At 36.2% G+C, this 22555-nt stretch overlaps 1 protein-coding gene across 3 annotated transcripts in view; it reads left to right on the forward strand.

Moving 5' to 3' along the window:
- Nucleotides 1-22555, forward strand: part of cacna1g (calcium voltage-gated channel subunit alpha1 G) — a 133636-nt gene that overhangs the window by 36483 nt on the left and 74598 nt on the right. For 2 of the 3 annotated variants that reach the window (XM_039664882.2, XM_039664883.2), the window contains exons 9-17: nucleotides 4970-5121; nucleotides 5996-6181; nucleotides 6286-6400; nucleotides 6894-7049; nucleotides 13573-13666; nucleotides 14300-14481; nucleotides 15091-15570; nucleotides 15720-15820; nucleotides 18282-18405. In XM_039664882.2, coding sequence (XP_039520816.2) covers nucleotides 4970-5121; nucleotides 5996-6181; nucleotides 6286-6400; nucleotides 6894-7049; nucleotides 13573-13666; nucleotides 14300-14481; nucleotides 15091-15570; nucleotides 15720-15820; nucleotides 18282-18405 — 1590 coding nt within the window. Of the gene's footprint in view, nucleotides 1-4969; nucleotides 5122-5995; nucleotides 6182-6285; nucleotides 6401-6893; nucleotides 7050-10274; nucleotides 10341-13572; nucleotides 13667-14299; nucleotides 14482-15090; nucleotides 15571-15719; nucleotides 15821-18281; nucleotides 18406-22555 lie in introns of all 3 variants that reach the window. The other variant, XM_039664878.2, reaches the window with a different exon arrangement.

The raw sequence follows: 22555 nt of genomic DNA on the forward strand, positions 1-22555 counted from the left end.
TTGTTTATTGGAGCTGTATAATTAGATAAAGGGACGGTGATCTCGAGTTCGCTATGTGCTCAACATGGCTCCTACATGTATTTTTCTGAGCCAGAAGGGCGTAAGTGCACCCTAACTTATATATACATATTCATTCCTGTATGTTTCCCATGGCACAGTGCTTTGTTTATTGGAGCTGTATAATTAGATAAAGGGATGGTGATCTCGAGTTTGCTATGTGCTGGAATAAGCAGCAGCTGATAGCGCAGTGCAGCTGGTGAGATATGGCTCTTTAAGAGCAGTTAATCTGAAGAGGGGTCTGAAGTTCAGGCCTGTCTGAGCTCCCTGTCTGGATGCTTCACACCGACACCGTCTTAACATATATTTTTAAACCCTTTAAAGGAATAGTTTAATAATTTACTCACCCTCAAGTTGTTTCGAACCTGTCGAGGGCTTGGAGCCAGAGGGCCGTGAGTGGCTTTTGACAAGCAGGAGAGACAAAACCAAATTTTGACCACAATTCAATCACCTGTATTATTAACCTTAAAGCACAAACATTGCAACCACAGGCATACTTACATGAATGATTATTTAAGTAAAAAAAATATGGCATATTAACACAAGGAACATGTTCTAAAACATTTTAAAATAAATTAAAAAATAGCAAAAACGTCTTTTTTTTTTTTTTTTTTTTTTTTTTTTTTTTTGGTGCACAAAAAGTATTTCCGTCGCATTAACTTAAGATTGAGCCACTCCAGTCACTCGGACTGTTTTAATGATGTCTTTAATGTTTTTTTGGGGCCGGCAAGGGTCAATCCAAGTTTAAAAAAATTTCAAGTAGATTATTAGAAAGTTCAAAATAATATTCTATGTCAGAACTCTAGGCTAGTTAGCCGGCACAGTTAACCAGATCAGAACAAAACAATGGGATTAACGTTAGCCATGCTAGGCTACAATAGGCTAACAAGGTAAAGCTCTCATGACATTACCTTATCACTCTTGTGAGGAAATGCATTCAAAGACAACTCTGACTCATCTTAAACTTCTTTGATTCATCAGTTTTTTAAATAATATTTATCAAAATCTTTTCTGCCTCAGACAATTCCATGTCTGCAGTTGTGTCAGCCATTTTTAATGCTGTTTTAAGGCACCAAATACACTCACGCCCTTCTGGCTCTCAACAAAAACGTGGATCCTACATGTATTTTTTCAGAGCTAGAAGGGCGTAAGTGGACTTACACCCTTCTGGCTCCAAACATTACTCACACTTTTGTGTTAGGTCTTCATTGTTTCGTTGCTTCATTCAATACAGTTTGATTTGAAACCAGTCTTTTTGGCAACGTTGGTTGGAGCTCAACAAGACCTTTTATTTTGATATCAAGAACTCATCTCCGCCCAAAATGCCACTTACGCCCCTCAGACTCCAAGCCCTTGCTGTATGAATTTCTTTCTTCTTCTAAACAAAAAAAATGAGATATTTTTAAGAATGTCGGTAACCAAACAGTTGATGCACCTCATTGACTTCCATAGTATTTTTTTCCTACTATGGAAATCAATGGGGTACATCAACTGTATGGTTACCGACATTCTTGAAGTGAACTATTCCTTTAAGTAAAATAACAAAGCTCCTTTGATTGTTTTTGTTGTTGTTGTTTAGATACTAAAAATAAAAAAGGAAAGAGTTGGGAAAAAAAAGCGAACATCTGATGTTTCGTGAATCACAATCTTTCAAAGAGTTTAGCGTTTGTCTTCAGCCTTACTGTTCCTGAAAAAAATCCCTCCTGCAGAGATTTGTGTGTGATGTACTCTTCCCACAAGTGGTCCTGATTTGAACTGAAGGGCCTCACCCAATGAAGAGGCCAAGTGCAAGCTCCTGCTGGGTAGACTGTGCCCAACCCTCAGCTGCTCAGATCCAGAAACAGCTAAAAAAGAAAAAAGAAAAACTGCTGGCTTTCTTCCCTACCTCTGTGAAACACCACAAATAGCCCCACACTTCATCATCGTGCTCCACGGACCACTTCTAAATCTGATTAGATTACATTTAATTCTATTAGCTAATATAGCTGTTATTTTTCATTTCATGCACAGTATGTAATTGTATTTTTTCCTCATTACTTTGTGGAAACAATCATCTCAGTAAAACAATTAGAGCGGTTTCATAGTTTTTTTTTTTTTTTTGTCATAATTTAAATCGCTGAAGTTCTATGACCTGTCTAAAGGTCTCTTAAAATCACTGTTAGTTTTCACAGGCAAATGTGCAACATACTCGGGGATGTTGTGTTTTGTTTTCAGGCGTTTAAGACTCTGTTCATTAAACCCAGCTAGCCGTGATGTTTCAAGAATGTGTTATGCGTGCTGGGTCTCTTGCCCAGTCTCATTTTTACAATCGAAAAAAAAAGGAAAAAAAAAACCCCGAAGCGAAATATGAAACGGCCCATATGTCTCTCCTTCAATTCACCCCTGCCTCATAAAATAAATAAATAAAATATTTTTTCTCTGCATACCAAACTATCAACTACATCAATTACACCAGGGAATCTGCTGTTCTTTCTTTTTAGTTCACCTGAATTTGAGTTTTAAGTTCAACTTACAGTCATTCGAGACTATGTCCTCTAATAAACAAAAGAACAATAAGAACCTTTTTTATGATGTCAAAAAGTTAAATCCCACATTTGTTTATCTAATACAGTCTTCACTGTAAGCTATTAAGAAATATGAGGCCATGAAAGTGTGAGTTTGTGTTCTGTTTAATTAAATAAGATCAAAAGTGGCTCAGGCCCTTTGGAGTTAAGGAGATTTCTATGTTTTTAGAACATATTTCTCTTATGTAACTTCTTAATTTCAAATGGCTTGTGTATCAAATAGCCAGGCAGACCAAAAAGTGACACTTCTGTAAATCTGTAGTCTAGCTGTTTTGGATGGTCTATAGAGACACATGCACTGAGACAACCTCTAAAAAAATGCATTTCCATTTCCTTGCATTTTGCAAGTGTATCTTCGAAGTGCATTTTGTTTTTTCAGATGCACCGATGTATCAGCCACTGATTTTTGATAAGTGAAAAAGGCTGATATTACAAACCGATTATTGCATACTTAAATGCATACATTCTCTTACTACTTATACTCTTCCCCTCATTTATTTTTTTAAAGTCACAGTAGACATAATCCTTCGAAGTACTCCAATTATAAAAGAATGTCTGTTTTCTAATTAATTGTTTGGCAAAAGTGTATAGGGTCGCTAGTGAACCGAAGAATGTAATAGTCTACGTATATTATTTCTATGCAACAATAATTGATTAGTGGAATTCATGGCGGTGTTTGATTTATACTTGCGGTAATTATGACACAAGCACTGTATAATCAAAGCCTGGTTAAAACCAGACCATTCTCAGTTGTAACTGAGATATGGTCTGGCAAAGCGTCATAGACAAACAATTTCCAGAGGGGTGTCACCAACGGACGTCGCGGGTAGACCTAAAACCAATCAGAGCGATGAAGGAGATGACGTATACGCACAACCGGCGCTGCGTCATAGAATGTCTCTGAATAGGTTCACGCCCACTTTTGGGGGAAAACAAAGTAGACTCCCCATAGACTTCAATACAAAATAACAGCAAAAACCAACGTCCGTACACAGCCAACAGGTGTAAATATCACTTTAGTGTCTTACCTGGACATTTACTTGTACCTAATCAATACACCAGGTAAGCCCCTGAATGATTTTATTTTGTTTTTTAAAGTAAAAAACCTTAATGTATATATTATGAATTTATGATGATGATGGCAGGTAGCCTAGGCAAGTTGATAACGGGCATAAAAAAATGTATCTTTCATGCTCTATGGCAGGCAGGGTGGACATATAATTACTTGACATGTTTTATATATATGATTTCTTAAGTTATTTACACCTATCGGCTGTGTACGGACGTTGGTTTTTGCCGTTATTTTGTATTGAAGTCTATGGGGAGTCTAGTTTGTTTCCCCCAAAAGGGGGTGGGGACAAAATTGACAGTTAAGTTCCCGGATGTGCCGGTTGTGCGTATGCAGAGCGGCGGCCGGCGGAGAAACATCTCCAAGTGTTGTTCTTTGCTCAGTTTTTAACAAAAAGGAAACGTTCAAATGGCCTAAAACAGAGGCGATAGCTGATTTGAACGAGTGATGTTTGACGGCGGCATCCATCTTTGTAATGTAGGCTATAAAATCTACATCATCGTGTAAAGCCAGCCCCAACGTTTCTGATTGGTGCCGCGATTTAGACGGATTGGAAATGGGCTTGAATGAGCTCTTTGCCAGATTAATTTTCAGTGCAAATCTAAATTTGCTGGAAGTTGTCTGGGTTTTCCCAGACTAGTATAATCAGCAAAACTTGAAATGGCTCAACTATTTATTGTAGAGCGAGTGCTGTATGCAATCAAATATTAGTCTCACTGTAACATGATGGTGGATCTGGTGAAGAAGCTGTCAGCAATCAAAATATTAATTTCGAAGACTTTGAAAACAATAGTTTTAAGAAAAGGGTTAAGATTGCGCATATGAGCCAGATGTTCAATGTTCTGAGGAAATGACGATGACAGTAATAATGGCTTAAAACTTTACTTTAAGCATGCATAATTTCTTTAGAGCCTGCAACAGGAACATGATGTCACAAAGATGTTAAAAATAAATGAGAAAGGCATGGTAGCAGTGTTTCAAGACTATTGTGACCTTCAAAAAACCAAAAGAAGTTATTGATTATAATCAATACAATGATGGGGATACAGTTGAAAGAAATGCCCATATTTCACTGTTGAAATGTGTTATTCTTTCCTCAATAAAAGAATGTCATCTTTAAACTAGTGCCAAGAGCACTGTTTTCAAAATCATCATTTGTAAGCAGTTCATATTGCAATTATTCTTTCTAGTATGACATGCTGTAACATTCGCAACAGTACTGACACGGCGCATCTCTGTGATAGTCTGGGTTTCATCTTCTCTCTGTTTTTTTTTTCAGCCGGATGAGTTGACAAACGCTCTGGAAATCAGTAATATCGTCTTCACCAGTTTGTTTGCGCTGGAGATGCTCCTAAAAATGCTGGTCTATGGTCCATTCGGCTACATCAAGAACCCTTACAACATCTTTGACGGCATTATTGTAGTAATCAGGTACACATGCTCATCTGCATTCCTTTCTCAGAATTTTTAAACGTGTGTTACGATAATAATAACGTTGCCTGCATCACTGTTTATTGATGTGCATCTTCATTTCTGAAAATGCACACTGGCAGTGTGTTATATCACAACAGTGACAGTCAGACAGAATGCAGCTATTATTGAATGATGGGACATCTGTTGCCTGTTCAGTCTGATGACTGTCAGCTGTCATGATGAATGCTGCAATTTCACGCCCATTCATTCACAATTGCCATAAATTAGCATATACTAAGACTTCTCAACATGCAAATGATTTGGCATGGTACGATGTCATGATGGTTTCTTGCATTTATTAATGGTCAACATGTTGCGTAGACACAGTCACCAACGCGCTCTGTTTTGGGGGCGTGGTTTAAGGAGGGGGGGGGCACTGGTTACCATAGTAACGTAATCATCCTTTGATGGTAAAACAAGCAGCAAATATGTAACAAGCAAAAAATAATCCGCTTTTTTAAATGAACAAAAATGTATAATTTATACATTTGAAATTATATTTTTAAACAGTATAAAGACTTTGCGGTCACTTTTACTGTCATTTTAACCAATATTCAGTATCTTACATACAATGAAATTGTCATTCTGCTTTATTTAAGCCAATATTAACTATTTGAGATATATAGCGTTTAATACTCAATTAGCTGATGACATTTTTTGCTTTCTATGAAATGCAACACACCACACCGAAACATGTTGGATTGTTTTTCTTTCAAGAAATAAATATCTATTGGATTTCTCTCCCCTAACTATGGTAGCCGGCATATGTTTAAGCATTGTCCTTTTGCATTCTGCCAGATAGTCAGATATGTGTGTTTATATGTGTTGACAGCGTCTGGGAAATTGTTGGTCAGCAGGGAGGAGGTTTATCGGTGCTGCGGACCTTCAGACTCATGCGGGTGTTGAAGTTGGTTCGCTTCATGCCCGCCCTACAGAGGCAGCTGGTGGTCCTGATGAAGACCATGGACAATGTGGCCACCTTCTGCATGCTGCTAATGCTTTTCATATTCATTTTCAGGCAAGATTAGAGATCATTTTGTGCAGTTTGAATGTACTGTATTCTGTATTCTGTATTAATTTTGTTCTTTAACTGTATTTTTTTTTTTTTGTATTGTTTTACAGTATTCTAGGCATGCACCTGTTTGGATGTAAATTCGGCTCTGAGAGAGATGGAGACACTCTTCCTGACCGCAAGAACTTTGACTCTTTACTTTGGGCCATTGTTACAGTTTTTCAGGCAAGATTCCTGCAAGTCACACAAACTTCAATTCCAATCAGGCAACTTTGTTGGTGATCACTAAATACAGATCCGACACGTTTTGTGATCCCAAATAATTACAGACTGTCTAATAAAGCACAATTCAAACACATGTACATGTTCGGTTCGAGTCAATATTTTTTTTTGTAAGAAATTAATACTTTTATTAAGCAAGAATGTATTAAATTGATCAAAAATGACATTTATAGGTAACTCTTTTTACATTAAGGTTTCATTTGTTAACTACATTAGTTAACATCGACTAACAATTATACATTATAACAACACAAAACTAAATAATAATTCACAATATTGTGTTTTTACTATATTTTTGATCAAATAAATGCAGTTTTCTTTCAGAAACTTCTTCCAAAAAAGTCTAATACAGCCCCAATTTTTAAACATGATTGTAAATAACAATTTGATTGTGTATTTATTGCTGATGTTTGTCTACTATGTTGATGTTCATTAGATATTGACTCAGGAGGACTGGAATAAGGTACTGTATAATGGGATGGCCTCCACCTCTCCAGTGGCTGCTCTGTACTTCATCGCCCTCATGACTTTTGGAAACTATGTCCTGTTCAACCTATTGGTGGCCATCTTAGTGGAGGGATTCCAAACAGAGGTAAAGATATTCTCCAAACTAGCCTGAACACTTTCATCCTCTTTTTCCCCCCCCCATTCACTTCACAATCTATCTTCTCCTTTTTGTTCTTTAGAGTCTAGCACATAATCCAACACCATATCTTTCTTCACTCTTTCTCCTCTAGCTCTCTCCTGTCCCCTTCGTCTAACACTATGTCCTAAACAGGCACGACGTGACAAGATTCAAGTGAAAAGCTATTTTTCTGTCGAGACTGAAAGAACAAAATGCTTGACGCATTAAAATCACAGCCAATCTGTTTATGTGCTTTCTCAGTCTAAGAACATGTACCTTGAATTTTAATGACTAGCAGCCTTTTTATCATTTTCTCTGAGGTACTTGAAGGATTTTTCATAATAATTTGTCATGTAAAACTTCAGTAACACTTTACAATAAGTTTAATTTATCAAACATTAGTTAATTTAATAACTAACCTGAACTAACCATGAACAATACATTTGTTACTGTATATGTAATCTTTATTAATGTTAGTTAATACAAATCCAGCTGATCATTGTTTGTTAGTACATTAACTAATGTTAACAAGATTTTAATAAAGTATTAGTAAATGTTGACATTAACATTTAACAAAGATTAACAAGTGCTGAAAAAGTATTATTCATTCTTAGTTAATGTAGTTAACTAATGAACCTTATTGTAAAGTGTTACCAAAACTTCTTTATCAATCTGTTCCCATTCTTTTTTTGATGTTTATTGAATGTGAAGAGCGAATTTGGTCCAGTGAGTTTCATGTGGGCAGGGATATGGAGTGGAAAACCACTTAAAAGAGACACTGGCTTATTTTCAGAAAAGAATACTAGCATCTTACTCCTATTGCATACATTTTAAGAGTTGTATGCTATTCTGAATTTAGCCAGTATAGTTGGGTGAATAGGTGAAATCATAATGGTTAATATAGCAGCTGTGAAGAATATAAATCTTTCCTTTCAACTTCAAATGTAGTTTAAGCAACATAATATAAAAAAATGGTATGTCCTAAGTTGCATACCTATGCTATTTCGTGGTAAAAAAAATATTGTGAGTAGTGTGTTCGTGTTAAAAATGCCAACAATAAAGACACGCTCACACTAAGATTGAAAAACTATACTGTCCACACCAATGCACAATTACAAGTGTGCACTGCTGTAGCATGTGCCACCTTTAATGTTCAAGTTCTATAAATTTGGATGGATTCTGATTGGCTGTTGTTGTTTTCATCATACTCCTGCTGGAAACTTTTTTCAAATGATATCATTCATTTCTGTCATTATTGTTATAGCTGTGGCGTAGACCCTATTCTCAAATTTAGAATGATTAACTTATCATATCATGTACACTAGGCTGTAGAATACATAATGCGTATAGTATGTCATTTGAGCTAAATTCATAATTTGAGCTAAAATGTTAAATATACAATATTTTTTTGTCATTATTGTTGATTTAAAATAATGTATGGATACGGTGTCTTGACAAACAGCTTTGGAGATATTGGTCTTTCTTATTTAAGTAGATAAAGGATATAGATTAGAAAATGGTAGATTTCCAAGATGGCTGCTGAAATCGGCTTTCAAATCAAAAGCTTGTTGATTTGTCGCATTGTGCCTGGTTAGGACACTATGTATTTTTATGTATTCAACTAGAAGTGATGAGTTTCTTGTTCTGTGTATAATAGTACCTACTCCACACTCATGCTCAGCCATGAGCGCTCCTTCTCATCCTCCTTCCTTCATTCTTTTGCTTTATCGCCTTCTTTTTCCATGATCTTATGAGACAACTTATCTCCCAATGCATAGCAGCCATTCTTCTCTGACAGAAATTCAAACACACACACACAAACACAATAGTCAGGATCAGGATAAATCAGAGATATAAATGTTATACCTATGTATCATTTTGGGTGGAGGGCTTGTTTTATGACTGTCTCTTTTGAAAGAGACAAATGGAATCATGCAGGATGGCGTGTGTATGCAGTGCAAAAAAATCTAGGATTTGATCACCTTTATTTGTAAGGTATGAGGCGTGATGAACTATTGAAAAGAAAACTTTTGTTGTTTATTAGTTGTTGTTTATTATTCTTTTTAGTGGATGCAAAAATGTTAGTGTAAATCTAAAACCTTAACAATTTCTTAAATCCTCTTCTCACATTGATCTCACATCGATTTAAAAGATTCGGAAAAACTTTGAATGGAAAAAAAAAGTAGCACTAGATTTTGATTGATTGTTCCATTGAGCAAAATCATTGTTAGAATAACGAACTATGAATCAAAAATCTTCAAGTGCTTTTCCTGTAACACCTCATTAGAGAAACAATAAAAGGAGCTGGCAAATCACGTAATTGAAAATTGATTTGTCATTCGTTTTAATTTGCATAATGGTAGTGAAAGAGAACATTTTAAGTTTGGATGAGCAGACACAGACTTTTAGTCAACAGGAGAGGCTTTTTTCCTCCACTCTAAAAGATGAGCGTGCCTCTCCTGTGTCTGCCTGCCAGATAGAAATATCTTTCATACTGCATCATGGCAGTTTAGAGGAAATTATGTTGCTCAGAAGCCTTCAAAATAAACTCTCCACTCTTAAATTAGAGAGGATAGCCCACACTCCGCTGACCCCTATCTGCTTTTACCTTTGCCAAGTCCATCAGATATTATAATCCCATCCCAACTGATGTAATGCCCGCTTTCCTGCACAACTGATGAACAATGTTGACTTTATATTTTAATCTTACATTGTTTTCTGCAAACATCATGTTTATTTTTAGCTGGTCGAACTTTTCAGTGCGTCAGGGTTGCTGGGGAAACTGGTGGGTGAATGACGCGTGTGAAGCAGAGAGATCAAGCACAGGGATGAATGTCCCCTCAACAGTGTAATGTCCCGTCCACTGAAGCAAAAAGCTGTAAACAGACAGTCTCGTTCGGATCATAGCGTGCATGTCAGATTATATGTCAGCATGTTCAGTGACCATTCCATGTAGGTTATTGGTTAAACAGACGAGGTGTATCGATTCCAAAAAACACACTGTCCCGAGCATGCTAACAGCCTAAACTCCACCCAAAATGCTCCATTAGTTTTATTTCAACAGATATTTAGTGAAATGTGGGAGTAAAATTTCTCATGATCAATGTCAATTTTCTAACACTTTTTTATGCTTTTTCCCCTTTCTTACCTTTTCGCTCTGTGTGTTAAAATCCTAACACGTGTCCACAATAGGAAATAAACAAGAAGGACGATTTGCATGGCCAGCTGAGCTGTATTCAGCTGCCTATAGACTCAGGGGTATGTAGCTACCGCATGATGTAACCCAGTGAGACTAACCAGGAGGACCTCAGCATTTGTGGACAGTGTCACTTGTGATTGTTACTTGTAGAAGCAGACTTGACTCAAAGTCTTTCTTCAGGTTCACTTGCTCAATGCCTGGCGGCAGAGTACAAACCTTGTAGAGCCTCATGCTTTATTTTATCTGGCTGAAAGGATGTGTTTGGGCTTATGGAAAGCCTCAGTGAAATCAGACAAAGTCAAACAGACTGCTGTGCAAAAGCAAATAAGGTAACTGGGAAGTCTGTTTGAATAGGTCTCAAAATCTTTCAATATGCAGATACGTTTTTTAATAGTGCTTTACTCCTTAAAAAATTTGATCTTGTAGAATAACCCTGCATGGCATCATCTTATTTTTCATTCAACTCAACTTAAAGCTTTCCGCTGGGTTCAATAACTCAGCGATTGAGAAAGTCCATTCAGTGAGCCAGAGCTGAGAGGAAGCACTTGACCCTGTTGAGGAGACTCTGTCTGTTTGTGGTTCTGGACATCACATCTTGTATTTGTTTTCATTCATACAGCTGTGCTAGGTGACATTAGCAGTGGAAATGCCATGAAATGGAGAGCACCAATGGCTATGTGCACTCTCTGAGAAAATGGCACTAAAGCTGTCATTGGGGCGGTAGCGGTACCCTTTCAAAAGGTCCTAATATATACAATATAGGTACTAATATGCATCCTTTATGTGTAAATAAGGTACAAAGGTGTACCTTTTGAAAGTGTACCGCCCCGATGGTCATCTGTTTTGGACCTTTTTTTTTCTGAGGGTTTTGAACTACGTCTTCCAGTCCTTCACCTCGACAAACAAACTTACATAAACCTCTCCGCTAGTCCTTACTCAGGGGCTATTAGCACATCTCATGTCAAAACATGCCTGAAATATCTCTATCAGCAAGGTTGGTCAAGCCCGGGAGAATTCCCAAATTAAGACCTGTGATTGTTAAGCAGCAGTTGCACAGCAACCTTAATATCTTAATAGACAGTAGAACCCCAGTAGGCTTTCTTTCACATCTTGTACCTGACCAAAGCGGCTCTGTCAAACATGGCCTAATGGGATTGTTGTAAGATTTCAGACTGAAAGTTAATCAAAGAAAATCTTGACATTTATGAGAAAGAAAAAAAAAAAACATTTTGGCGAATTGTTGAATTTGTATGAATGGACTGTACGTTTTTAGGGATAGGGGTAGGGTTGGAGGTTCATGCTTATTTTTTTTTCTAGAAAATACTTTAGATTTATATGAATTCACTACCAATTCGCCAAAACATACAATATACATTTTAAAATAGTACTTTCAAAATAATACATTTTCATGCGATTGGGTTGGAGACATAGCAATGCCCGATTTGCAAGGGAAGAGTGAGATCATGCAATTTAGCAATGAATAATTACTTATTCAAAATAAGTATCTACTCGAGAGTATGTGGTTTCGGACACAGCCCAAACAGAACATATAGAGTCATTTTTTTTCAATGATCAATTGATTCAGTTCACTAAAATAATCTCAATGATTTGTTCTCAAATCATTCTTTTGAGTCAAATCTTTGCAATCATTCAATTTATTCAGTTCACAAAACATGAAATAATTATTTTATAAATCAGACTGATCCAATTCTTGAGATCTGGTTGCTGCTGTTAACAGCTCACTGGAGGGAGTAAATATATTGTTTTAATCAGCAGTAAAAAAAATAATATATATATATATATATATATATATATATATATATATATATATATATATATGAGGAAGAAATATTGCTCTAATTAACCTTAGTTCTAACTGATTGTACATATATACAATAGGTAATAGTTTTGCTAGGACTTGGCAAAAATTTAGATAGCTTATTTAGCTAATACTGTGGGTGTTTTATATTTTTGCCACATCTCTTTGCTCGGAAAGATCATGTTGGAGTTTGGGCCCAACTGCAGGTGGTGGCTTGTTCCTGAAGATGCTTTGTAGTGCCTTTCTGCTAGTTCAACCTATCACAGCTGTGTTTTGTTTTACTGTTCACTTTTGTTGAGAAGGGGGAAGGAGTCCCTCGTGTCTTGACTAATGGAGCTTGACTCCAGTGTCAAAGCTATTTCAAGTTTGGTTTTTGTTGCCTTAGTATCGTATATATTGTGTTATTCCCTATTGACAAGTCCTGTTCAATGTTTTTCATTGTAGTGAATTAATTGCTGTCCGGTTGTAACGTGATTAGTTTTGCAATAATCCCATTGGCTTAATGTTGGTCTGTTTTTGTTCCTTACCCATTTACAAACCCATTACTAATGCATTGATTTTTTTTTTTTTTTCAGAGACCAAAATGCACAACACTTTGATTCAGCTTGATGTTAATACATGAAGCCAATGGGATGTATTGTTTGTAGGTGCAAGGTTTGTCAGAATAGATTCCACTGTGTCTCCTCTTTGTCTTTGACCATTACTGTGAATATGTTGAACATATGCTGAAATGTAAATTGAGTTTTCTATAGGCGTTTTTACATTAGGTAACAACACAATGAGGGGATATTGTATTTAAATTACAACAATCGTCCACAAATAGACACCTTAATGGTCAAACTGAGAGAGTGATCCATGTTCTTAAACAGTGGTCTCTGTTTTTACAAACCACCCAGGGTTGAAGTTCTGTGCTGGACCACACTGAAACACTTTCACATTTAGCCATTTTAAGACTAGCCCAACACTGAGGACAAGGACACAGGCCAAACAATGTGATGAGTCCTCTGATAAAAATAGCAGTGTTTATTTCTCCTGCCTGATCATTGGACGCGTCTTCTCTGCTGGTGCTGTACCACCAGTGAGCCGAGAAAAAACCCCACACATAGTTGCCCGCATGTGGATGTGTCTTACGCTAATATAGCAGGTGGTCTGACCATGAGATCTGCTTAAATCTATACAGAAAGATACATTTAACTAATATTTCACACACAATCCATGTGGTTTCAGAGTGGTAGTGCAACCTGGTGCTGTCAAATGCATGCCGACACTGTGTTTTTGTGAATTACCCCCAGATAGGATGCCTCTCCCTTAGATACCAGTCACCCTCTGGCCTTTTTTGAGGGACGCTGGGGTGGGGAGACCACACCCTCACTCACATGCCTGTTCCTCACCCTGCAGAATGCTTCCCTAAGCCTCAGCAACTCTAAGACCAGCTAACTATAATGTTTGTTTATCTTCCGCATTTGATACAGGGTGATGCCTCAAAGTCTGAGTCTGAAGTAGATATCTATGCACGGAGCTTGGATGATGTTTCTGGATGTAAGAAGGATCTGTCACCATCATCCGGTGAGACCCACATAGTATTGTTTACATTGTTCAGGGCTCAACAAGATTTTCTTTTCTGCTGGCCGGAAGATTTTTTTCTTGCCTTGTCAACAAATGAACTGGCCCCACCCAATTTAATCGTTGGTTGGTTGGTTGATTTATTGATTGATTGATTGAAATATGTGTTTGTTTATTTGATAGAAACTTTTTGATAGAATTTATCATTATATATCAAGTATTAAGTATTCTCTACAATATGTTTGTGCCTTTTTTTCAGAAAGCCAGAAATTATGCAGCTATAATATAAATCCATAGTTTTACATGAGTTTAGAGATCTGAACTCCTTATTGTTTAGTCCTGATATTGTCAAATGAGCTTGTCGAAAACATGTAGCCATACGGACATTGTTTTTGCAGGACACAAATATATTCTTTATAATTTGAAATCCACAAGCTACAGTAGCTTTGTGCTATCCCATATACCCTTTTACCCTACTAACAGTGGGTCTTTTTGACATAATGCGTCATGGTCCCTTTTGAAGATTAAATGCTGTTTAAAGTCATGCTTGAAATGGTCCCTAATGCATTTTTCAGCTGTCTGTCATGTTTTGTAGTGTCTGTGATTTTGAGCTTACTATCCCTGTCCCTTCCACAGTTGTGCCCATCAATGGCCATGTGGATTTGAAAACCAGCCTGACCCCTCCCCTCATCACTCATACGGCTGCAACACCCATGCCAGTCCCTAAGATTTCAGGAGGAGGAGACCCTGCGCTGGGCTACGAATCCCGCAGAGGCAGCAATGTCTCCATGGATCCTAATGGCCAAGATAAATCTCCGGTCAGGAACTACCGTTCTCTGATAGAGAAAATTGGAATAACTACAGTCTTATTTTTCTTCCTTATATATATTTATTTATTTATTTGTGTATTTTTTATTTTCTATTTTATTTTTGCTGACATTGCACATTTTGTAATGCTAAGGTCTCATTCACAAATAGATGTATAAAAGTTAAAAATGTTTCTATAATGCACATCTGTTTTGTTACACTAAAAAATGCTGGGTTGTTTTAACCCATCTCTGGGTCAAATATGGACAAACTCAGCTATTGGGTTAAATATTTAAATTACATTTTTAACCCAACATTTGGGTTTGTCTATATTTGACCCAAATTTGGGTTAAAATAAGCCAGCATTTTTTAGAGTGTACACTGAAATAAGTCACTTTTTGTAGGGTCACATAGTAATGCAACTACTAATATAATATAATATAATTTATAATAATGTATTTGCATACACACCAGTAGGTTTTTTTTTTTTTTTTTTTTTTTTTTTTCTGTACATGTGGTGGAGTTAATTTTTTGCACGAAAATGTTCACACTCGTTTTTTACAGTTAGCCAATGTGTTATAATTCGAGATTGACATGTTCCTTTCCCCATATTTTTGCAGTCGAGTGCGCGGAGCTCCCCCAATGCCCCGTGGAGTTCAGCCAGTAGCTGGAACAGCAGGCGCTCCAGCTGGAATAGCCTGGGACGAGCCCCCAGCCTCAAGAGGCAAAAACGGCAGTCTGGCGAACGGCGCTCCTTGCTTTCCGGCGATGGCCAATCCAGCTCAGACGAGGGAGAAGCAGGAGAGAACAGAGGCGGTGGGGGGATGTCCGAGGGCGATGATGCCTCCCTCGCCAGGACCGACTCTCTGGGACAGAGACCTCGGCACAGGCGCATGGAATCCCTGGAGACGCGTAGCTCGTTTGATCTGCCTCCAGACACCCTGCAGGTGCCATTCGTGCATCGCTCCGCCAGCATAAACAGCGCCCGGCCACCCAATTTCCTCAGCAACGGCAAGAGTTCTCCATCTACAGCCACCACACAGCTTTCTCTAGATGAAGCCCACAGCGAGGATGACAATGCAGATGATGAAGGAAATCTGGTGAGAAAATCTTCACTTGATTTATTCCTTACAGTCGATCTATCACAAATGTCTACAGATTTTCTTCAATTCAGTTGGCTGCCATGAAATTTCTATTTCTAACGAAAGTAACTTGATCATATAATCTCACATGGTCATCCATCTTTCAGAGTCGTAATGCACGTCTCTTCCGCTGGCTGGAGCACAAGCAGCCTGAATGGTGTCGGCAGAGGGTCACATGGTCGCTTTACCTGTTCCCCCCTGAGTCACGGTGAGTATCTGATGCTTTCTTGGCTCTCACAGTCTTACCTGATGAAAAGACCATCTGAAATGTTTTCAGGAAGGGAACGCAGTCCTAGAGATTTCATTCTACATTGAGGAGGGCCTACCATTAATTTGTCATTTCATGAGTTTTTCACCAACAGTATTGGATGACTTTTGTAGGAGATAATTGACCACTTCCTGGTCTTGTGGGAACACAAGCTCTCCAGCATCTAACATACGCTGGTTATTTCAAAAGCTGAATCACATTTATCATAGTACCATAGCTCACGTTCAGTACTGCAGTTTAGGTTGCCCCTAAGCCCTAATAAATACCCTCATTAAGATGCTCAAGGGGTGAGGAATATCCTGTACTTTTTATCCTCTCCCTTAGGCATCTTCTTGGTATTTCCCTTCTTATCTCTTTCCAGTGCTTTCCATTTTGAAATGCATGTCTGCTCACATTAAGCTCCATGGAGGCTTCAGCATTGAAGAACTCAGCATTGCATGTTACACTCTGTCAGCGCTTTACTAATTAAACATCAAACAACCTCAGATCATCCTCCTCCTTCCTGTGTGAGCCCTCGATGATGCAAGCTACAGTATCACCACTTTGCACTGTTAGAACATGCAGATTGGCATATATTGATGTCACCAAAAACCAAAGCAAAAAGTCTTGTGATTTTAGTAAGTCCATTTGTGTGTATCATAAGCAGGTTTGCAGTTATGTTGACTATTTTTTCTGATGTAAAACAAAGACTGGTTTCCACTGCCATCTTCACTTTTTGGGAATTGCGCTCTCATGGTAATTTGCCCTGTTTAGTAAATAGTTTGATAAAGTTTTGTTTTAAGGTTTTTGAAAGAAGTCATTCTCAATGTTGTTGCACAATAAGGCTGAAATGATTTAATCATTAAATAGTAAAAACAGTCAAATGATTACAATTTAAAACGGCTTTCCCCCCAATTTTATATATAGGCCTATATATATATATATATATATATATATATATATATTAAAAATATAAAATTGAGGAGAATCTTCCATATGTAATGCATTAAAATGGCACACAATGCAACTCCTTGATGCAATACATTTTTAAATATCAATTATTTTATATATTTTAACTTATTAATTTCTACTGAGACATAAGCATTGTGTAAGCAATGGATATTTGCTTTAAATATTTTGTCATGTCTAAATAAATTAGTTTGAATTAGTTTTAGATCTTTAGATGTAACATTATGGTACTTTTTAATGCCTGTCTGAAATCTTGTGTGAAGTTGCCATTAGAAGCACCTGTGAAGTCATTGACTAACTGGGTAGCGATGTAGCTGTCCTAGGTTTCAGACACAGCATTACACTTCACTCCCCATTTCACCCCGGCATGACCACACTACCCAGAATGAGAGATCGGGGCTGTGAGAGGCAGGTTGGCATGACAACTTATCTTGCCTTCTGTTCCCACTCAGTGTCGTTCTTAGCATGAATTCTTAAACATCAGGCCAAGTCTTGAGACATTAAAGAGAACCGAGCACTATTTATTTATAAAAGAAGTCATGCTGGCAAGCTGTGAGTCTTATGGCAGACACACGTTCAGCATAAGTTTGTTACGGTTTCATACAAAAGTTCAATTGCACTGAAAATGAGAGATGCTTCATTGTGAGATGCTTGAACCTGAATTAATGTCAGCCATGATTGTTAAGATATTTTACTTAATGCATTAAATTATTGGGCTGCCAACAATGTAGCATTCACTCTCTTAAACATTTAAATGCATAGTTACCAAAAAAAAAATGCCATTATTTACTTACCCTCTTATTGTTTCAAACCTGTGGAACATAAATTTTACATTTTACATTTTATTCACTTAGCTGACGCTTTTATCCAACGCGACTTAGAATTGCTATATATGTCAGAGGTCGCACACCTCTGGCAACTAGGGGTTAAGTGTCTTGTTCAGGGACACATTGGTGTCTCACAGTGGATTCAAACCCGGGTCTCTCACACCAAAGGCATTTGTCTTATCCACTGTGCCATCACCACCCCCTATAAACATAAATTAAGATTTTTAATGTTTTGTAAATGTTTTGTTGTTGATAAATACACTGGAAGTCAGTAGTAACTTGGCACTAAAAGTAGTAAAATGGCACTTAATGCAGTGGAAGTCTGTAGTAACTTTTTACTGTAGTTACCAACACTCTTCAAAATATCAGAGACATATTTGTGAGTTATAAGTCAGTCAGTCATACATAATTAGTACAACATGATGGTAAGTACATTATAAAATAGTTTTTGGGTGTACTATCCCTAAGAAAAATACTACTGTAGTCTCACTAAGTGACTAGAAGACATTTGTGACCCATCTTGCGAGGAAAATTACTTTTTTTTAATGAATTAATTTTAGGATCAGCATTATGTTGCCTGTTTGCAACACTCAGCTCAATATATCTGGTGTGATTATGTCTTGCAGGTTTCGTGTGACATGCAATAAAATCATCTCTCACAAGATGTTTGACCATGTGGTTCTTATCATCATCTTTCTCAACTGCATCACTATTGCTATGGAGAGGCCCAGAATCGACCCCTTCAGCGCTGTGAGTAATGTAACTTCACGCACACATAAGCACGCAACCATGACTTTCAAAACAACATTTGCTGAAGCCAGAAGTGGTCAGGTCATTGAATGAGTGTTGAATGCTTATTTTTAATTTTTTTTATAATCTATGTTTTATACAGTAATTGTAGTAATTTAAATAATACTACAAAAAAATATGTGACTATTTAAATAAATGTTGCAAGGTTTTATGCCAAGATCCCTCTTGTTCTTGTCTCAAGGGTATGTAGCTTCATTTTAGTTTTTTTATTTTATTTTATTTTTATTTTTATTTTATTTTATTACTATGGTTGAAATGGTTGCTTCTATAGAGAGTTAAAACAAATGTCAACAGTTTTTCTCTGTTAACAGAGATGCAAAAGTAGCAGTGTTTTCTGGTCAAATAAATATTTTTCAAGAAATTTATGAACATTATCTTTTTATTTAGGCTACTTAAAAATATGAAACTGATGAAACTTTTGAACTCAGTTCAGGATATTCACTAGTGAAGTGTTTGCAACTGTGCACTTTCTTGTAAGTTATCCTTTTTGCACAATCGACTGCCTACGGAGCAAATGTCTGCATGCGCCAGCTGAAAAACTTAGCCTTGGTGAATGTGAATGCTTACTGACGCACTGAACTTCATATTTTTGTAATTTCTTGTAATTTTAAGTTCCAGATTCTATAGCATGTCCAATGTGGGGTGATATGGAAAAAGCTGGATGTTCTGCTAGGGCCTGAGAATAACAAGTTTAGACAATTTGATTTTACAGTTCTTTTAGTACAGTAAAATGGAAACGATTCAATTTGTTATTTATGCTTACAGACCCAAAGGAAACAATCAGCTTGGCCTACAGTACATGCTTTGTTACATCTCATTATCCATTTTATGTTTATACTTTCATCAGTTATAGAGAACAGAACAGGAGAGCATGAGAAAAGCAATAAAATTGTGTTTTTCTCTTTTCCTTGCTTATAGATCATAATATGATAGCTATGGGAAGAATAATACTATAAAGCTTCATTGTGGCATTAGTAAACAGTATACTGTATGAATAAATGGCTTTTTTAGTGGCTATTTTCAAAGGCTTTATGATTTGGCAGATCAGCAATGCTTCAAACCTCCTTGAAAAGAGACAGCAGATGTCCATCATTTTTGCAGCTACCAGATTTCTGGCATTTCAAGGAATGTATATTCATAAAATGATGCCCACTGAGACTTTTCACTCTCTCTTGTACCAAAAGTGTACATTTCCAAGCTCTTTATTCACAGTAAAGCCTGTTAACCCATGTCAAGAGCTACTTTGGACCTTCAAACCATAATAAACTAAGACTAGTTCTCATTCTGTAGTGATTTGTGAGCTAGCTTGTACAGAATTATACAGGAGTTCCTATTGTGAATGTTCCACCATTTCATTGTAAATATTGATAACATAATGTCATCTGAACACCGAAAAAAAAAAAAAAATGTGTCAGCCCCATTGAGTGTATAAGGGATGCATACATTAGTATTATTATCATTACTATCCAGAGATGATGTATCTGCTGCTGTTACTGCTGAGATAGAGAGACCACAGCGCTCCACATGGCAGATAGCAGTAGCGCAGACGAGTCCAGAACTTGTCTGCTGGAATACTGGAATACTGGATATATATATATATTCCAGTATACCTTTCTAATCCAATTATACTGACTCACTCACAGAATGAAATGTCAGACATTAGTGAGGAAGTTGTTTTAATATTCATGGATTTGTATTTAGTTATTTGCATTTATTTACACATATTTTGGATTTGGGACAAAATATATCTATATTATATCTATATATCTATATTTTAATGGAAATATAGGACCTTAAACCCTCTCATGTGGAAGGATTTTCTGACACATTGTGTAGCATGGAAAGGTTGTTTTCCATTGTGTTATTTTCCGGCGGTTTAATCCATGTAATCCAGTTTTTACCATGAGTGCCTCTGAGCCTCTATGATATTTGTTTACTTCCCCCAAAAGACATCATGTCAGCACTTCACAGAAACTGAAAAACTTGACTTCTTTTCCTTCCCCGCTTGTGAATTTGTTCAGACTTTGGGGCAGATGGCACACTGGGTTTTTGCTATTTAAAAACTCAAATGATGTATTTGCATATAGTCGTGAATACACAGAAAGATTGTTATTGTTGATGAAAGATACTGTATGAAAAAAAAAAAATATATATATATATATATATATATATATATATATATATATATATATATAATTTTTTTTGAGTTAAATTCACTTTGAAAAGAAAAACAAGACCTAAATTATAAATTGTTATAACCAAAATAAACTGAAATTTAAAAAAAAACAAAAAAAAAAACAAATAACAATAGATGTTGCTGCTTTGCATGGCATGTCATTTGTGAATCTAGATAACATTTCTAAATGTTTTCTGGCAATGACCTGTAAAATGTTTACTAGAGAATGTTCGCATTTTAATATGAACTCACCGTGTGAAATGACATTTATGAGTAATTTCAGAATCTCTGGACCAGGTAAAGTCAGTTCTCTCCAACTGTCAGAATTGTGTAACTTTGTAATAGAAAACCAGTGTTGAGCTTATGCAAACCATCTCATCTCCATGACAGACTTGATCTATAGTTATAGGTACCTCACTGAGCTCAGATGTGTGTCATCAATATTTCATATGGAGACATTTTTTCATTTGGGTATGAACAAATCCCATCAGATTCCCCACCTGAGTCCCCTCTGAAGACCAAGCATGAGCATGTCTTTTCAGTACCCAAAGTAATGCGAAAAGAATGATGAAAAAAACAAGGGGAGTTTTAGCAGAGTTTTTTCTTTCTCTCTCTCTCTCTCTCTCTCTCTCTCTCTTCACACTAATTCTATAATGAATCATTTTGATCATTGGTGAATGATTTGGCCAATTAAAAGGACTCAAAAGAGATTTATTGTTAATATGGTTATACTTCAGTAAGGTCACATTAGTTAATGCATTAACTAATTAATTTAATAATTTAACAAAAAGAAACACATGTGTTACAGTATTTATTAATTTGTCTTAACGTTAGTTAATAAAAATAAAACTTTGTTCATTAAACCATTAAATAACATTAACATAAAACAACCTTTGTTTTTAAAAAATTGATAAATGTTGAAATTAACATAAAGAAATGAGTGTTTTTAGTTAGTTCATGCACTCAAAAAAAATATTTAGGCCTAAGAAATAAGATTTATGTAATTTGATTGCATATAAATTTTTCATCCATTTGGATTACGTATTTTTAATGTAAACCTATTAATAAACTTAATGTGATACATATTTATAAGTCATATATAAATGAAACAAGTAAGAATTAGATTTATGTAAAATTTTCAATAAATCCAATTTATTTACAACAAATAAGAAACAGGCTTATATATTATTATGTAGTAAACCCAATTTACTTAAAATGCATCACATTTAAATATTTTTTTATAAATAAACCTAATGTATTTTAAAATCAATTTATAAATTTGTATTAACTTATTCATCACCATTTTCCCTCCCCAATCTAAATATACAACACAAATAAGAATGGCCAGACCACCTCATTTCACATTTTTATTTTAGAAATAAGGTCAAAAGGCAGCAAAAAGAGGAGCTAGCAAGACATAAATTAGTCCAAAAAGCACCATGTTAACTAATGTTGTTAACATATGGAATGTAAAATTTTACCATATATTGTATTAATTTAGTTGGATGTTTATTGATTTATTCTTTATTTAAGTAAAACACATTTTTAAGCTATTTTAACCCAAATGGACTTTAGTACGGAGACATGGTGATGGGGGAAACATGAGATTGGAGGAAAAATTATATTTCAATGCTTTTGTGCTCTCAAAAATGTATGCGTTTCCCCAAGAAACTTCATATTATCATAATAACTGACCTTTGTACATCATTTTTTTTCATTCGGTTTTCTCTGCCAAGCTAGAAATTACTTTTTTTTTTCTTTTTTTTTAATGTGTGCTACCTCAGACATTCAGTAACCTTTAAAAGAATGAGAGTGAAGGACATGGGTTGTCTGACCCTTCTCCTTCAGAGAGCAAACACTCTGCTTCTCAGACACGCTCTTCCTCATTCATGAATGTTGCACATACACACACGG

Source organism: Pimephales promelas, chromosome 17 (assembly GCF_988280905.1).
Source record: "Pimephales promelas chromosome 17, fPimPro1.hap1.1, whole genome shotgun sequence".
NCBI lineage: Eukaryota > Metazoa > Chordata > Actinopteri > Cypriniformes > Leuciscidae > Pimephales > Pimephales promelas.